The sequence below is a fragment of the Sorghum bicolor genome, chromosome 5, assembly GCF_000003195.3.
Source record: "Sorghum bicolor cultivar BTx623 chromosome 5, Sorghum_bicolor_NCBIv3, whole genome shotgun sequence".
Lineage (NCBI taxonomy): Eukaryota > Viridiplantae > Streptophyta > Magnoliopsida > Poales > Poaceae > Sorghum > Sorghum bicolor.
In genome coordinates this window covers 3,638,868-3,642,848 of record NC_012874.2, presented here as the reverse complement: position 1 = coordinate 3,642,848, position 3,981 = coordinate 3,638,868, and the positions used below count along the sequence as shown (strand labels likewise).

The following is a 3,981-nucleotide window of genomic DNA, read 5'->3' as shown; positions in this document are numbered from 1 at the left end:
CCGCCGCCGCACAACATCGCGCTAGCTCGCATGCCCTCTGTCGCACCCATCGCAGATTCGCAGGTGCTCATGTGCGGCCGCCGGCGCAGAGCACACGCGGATCTCGCATGGACGCCCTCACCCACGAAGTCCCCTAGAGTCACCATGAAGAGTCCCGTGAAGTTTGTCGTCGCCAATGTGGAGCTCACCGCGTCCGTCCAGCAAGGCTAGCTAGCTCACTGTTTCTACTCTTGAAGGGGACTGGAATGCTAGCTGCAGCAGCTTTACACATTGATTTCTTGCACGCAAGCTCCCGGTTTCAAAGGATTGTTGTCGTCGTTGACGTCTCAGTTAATTAGGATGAATGGAAGATCTAGGTTGCATTGCACATACATTCTCGGTGGTACGACGAGCTGTGTCGTCTTTATGAAATCGATCTTTCTCCGCGCTAACCAGCATTCGTGTTTGCTTAACCTTTTCATGCATATACACACCTAGCTACGTACGTCTTTGCCTCGTTGGGATGAATTTGTGCGTGATGGTTCATCCATCTGACTGCAAATGCATGCAAAGCCGAGCAGCAAAGCCAAATGTGTCCTTTTAGCTATATAGCTTGCATCCACAAGCTAAGGCAAGCAACAAATGAACGATGACAACTACGTGCGTATATTCTATGAACACTACTGGTGATAGATCACGAAGCCTATTTATAACGGTCAGGGCAAAGATCGATAGCTCATCTCATCTCACCGAAGCACGCACACCAGAGTACCAGACTACCGTACCAGAGGTAGCTAGAAGCTAGAAGACAGCACAGCAATGGAGGTGGCTGGGGGGAAGAAGAAGATGCTGGCCACCCTGGTGGGGTGCAACTACGCCGGCACGGAGAACGAGCTGCACGGCTGCATCAACGACGCCCACGCCATGCGCGCCGTCCTCCTCGACCGCTTCGGCTTCGCGCCGGGCGACGTCACCGTGCTCACCGACGACCACGACAGTGGCGGCGCCGGCATGCTCCCGACCGGCGCCAACGTCAAGCGCACGCTTGCCGAAATGGTGGCGCGCGCGGCGCCCGGTGACGTGCTCTTCTTCCACTTCAGCGGCCACGGCACCCTCGTCCCTCCCATCACCGGCCATGGCGACCGTGACGACGAGGCCATCGTGCCCTGCGACCACAACCTCATCTATGGTACGGTCTGTAGTACATGTCGTCTGCGTACCTGTAAGCCATGAATCCGACTACGAGAGAAATGGCATGGCGCCCACGCGTCTCGTCGCTGATAAATGAATCCAGACACCGACCCCGATTCTACCTGACGAGTAGTACTCGACGATTCCACCGAATTGCCAGGCGTCCCTGTAAAGGGCCACAATATATTTCTGCTGCATGCGCGCTGCTACCGAAAATCATCATATCTCACCGACGATCGTCGCCTCTCTGTCTTGGCGGCTCTCTTTGCCTTCTGGTGTGCGCGTCTCCATCCATGGCGGTCCCGGTTGCTCGCGTGCACCTCAAGGTGGCACATGCGGCTCTCCCCGCGCTGCTCCCATCCCCGCCCAAGTGGAAGATGTTGCCGCTGCTCTCGACGCCGCCGTGCCCGTGCGTCGCCGCCGTCCTCCCAAAGCCGCTCGCCAAGCCCGGCCGCGCCGACGCCGACGAGAGGTGGGACGCACGCAAGACCAAGCCGGCGGCCAGCGCAGAACACTCAGCCTCATCATCACCAGCAGGCCCTCGTTCCGCCGACAGCGTCAGGAGCAGCGTCGTCGTCGCCGGTGGCCACGGATCCCCGCGCAAGAACACGACGGCCTCGCCGCCGGGCAAGCCCGGCCGGGCTGACTCCGCTGAGCGATGGGACGCGCACAAGAAAGCGGTGATCCCCGCTTCGTCTTCGTCTTCGTCGTCATCAGGCACTACGTCTTCCCTCGTAAGCAACAGCAAGTGGCCGATCAGCCGCGCGTCGTCGTCCGGCGGACGCTGGGACGTGCACAAGAAGCGTCGCCCGCCGCAGGCCGAGCTGCTCGACGACGATGGCGAGAGCAGCAGTACTGGCAGCAACGACATCGACGACACGGAGGAGGAGGAGGAGATACTATGGAAGCCGCGGGCCATGTACGCTGGACCAGGCTTCGCCGTCGCCGCGCCGGAATCCAGCAGCATGCTTCCCATGCCAACAGCGTTCTTCGTTCCCGCTGCATAGCTGCACCACGCACACGCACTCATAGAGCCTTCTCTGGCTGCTTGTTTCTTCAGTTAGCAAAACCAAGTTTTGATCTCCGGTTGTTTTACTTGGACGTAATCTCTTTTAGATTGTCGTTTGGCCGCAAACCCTTCTGTAACTTCTTAATACATTTCTCCCTCTTATTAAGGCCAGTCTCCGTGGGGGTTTCACCAAGATATCATGCACATTTATTAGAGCGCCATGTCAGCAAAACTGTATTTTTTGTATGAAATGAAGAAGAGAGAGAAGGAAGTAGTTTCACCATGGTGAAACTCTGCAGGCGTTGTTTCTCACGTGGTGAAATGGGATGAAATCTCCACTGAGGACTAAATTGTTTCACCATCTTGCATGTGATCCAATCATTTTGCAGTAATTAAATGCTTTGCCCAGCCTAGGAAACGTCAAGGTGAAACTCATGCATTGTGGAGGTTGTTTCATTGTTCGTTTTATTGATGCTCTTTCAGCAGATTTTTTTTTGAAAATAGTGCATTGAAACGGGCCACTGAAACTGGCCTAATGAAAACGAGAAAAAGTTGTGATCTTCTAGCAGATTACACTCATGGGATATTGGGATCTAATGAAGTTGTTTTAGATATAGGAGCAGAGATGTTACAATTAGAAAACTACTGAGCAATACGCCGTTATAAAAAAAAGGTACAAAGCCCTCCGTTGTACAGAATTGTCACAAATTCTTACCTACAACTCTACAACACATGCAACATAGATTTTTACATGTAAAACATACAACTGCTTAATTGGATGTACATGTACGTTTAAACTATATCGGTAATGTTTATTTTGCCTTTAAGGGCATGTGCCCTCACTCTCCCATCCATTGGATTTGCTTTGAGAAGTGTGTAAATACACATCTCAATATAAAACTGCTTTAAGATGTGCGTTCACACACTTCTCAAAGCGAATCCAATGGATGTAAGAGTGAGGGCACGTGTTTTAAGAACCAAAAAAACACCTTGCTAAACTGTCTCGTTGCTCGTGACCAACCACCTACTCCTTCCATATCTAAAATTCTTGATGTTTAGGACATGATTGTGGTAACCAAGGAGTGATTAATTATGGAGTATTTTTTTCTCCTTTGTCCATATTAAATACATATGTAGGTGCAGCCTTTCCAAAAAAAATTCGTAGTTCACTCGGTTAGTGCTATAGTTGGCCACCGTGCCGTGCTGACACGGCACGCGGCACGACCGTGCCGTGCCGGCACGCGACTCCGTCGTGCTGCGCCGTGCTGCCGTGCCGACTGTGCCGTGCTTGACCGTGTCATGGGCCAGGTCAGTGGCCCGCGGCACGGCACATGGGCCGTTTTTCCGTGGCGTGCCGCTCATGGGCCACGGCCAATTTTGTCGTGCCGTGTCGGCCCACGGCCCGTCAGCTGAACACAAAGTCTCATTTTGAAGAGAAAAATGAAGTGTTCAAACTTCAAATCAAAGACATCACTTTCATTTCATATGACAAAACAAAGAGCAACAGAAAATTATATGAAAATGATATAATTTTTAAAAGAACAAAGAACAGCGCATGAGCGATCGTGCCAGCCGCCGTGTCGGCCTTTTGGTCGTGCCGTGCCCGTGCCATGTCATGGGCCAGGCCGGTGGCCCATGCACTGCACGGGGCACCGGGCCGTGCTGGCACGGGCACGCCAACTACCGTGCCGTGGGCCGTGCCGCCGGCCCATGGGCCGCATGGCCATATAGTTAGTGCGTTGGAGTCTTGGCCCTAAGGTTGGCAGTTCGAAGCCCCACCACGCTGCATGCGGGGAGCGAGA

The 3,981-nt window shown here is 53.4% G+C and overlaps 1 protein-coding gene across 1 annotated transcript; it reads left to right on the top strand.

Annotated features, from left to right (window-relative positions):
- On the top strand, nucleotides 799-1,212 carry LOC8070639 (metacaspase-9). The gene has a single exon (XM_002450250.2). It carries the CDS (start codon nucleotides 799-801, stop codon nucleotides 1,210-1,212), a length of 414 nt encoding a protein of 137 aa, XP_002450295.2.

What these genes read in the sequence shown, in the direction of transcription:
- LOC8070639 (XM_002450250.2), top strand. Translation starts at nt 799, where the DNA reads ATGGAGGTGGCTGGGGGGAAGAAGAAGATGCTGGCCACCCTGGTGGGG.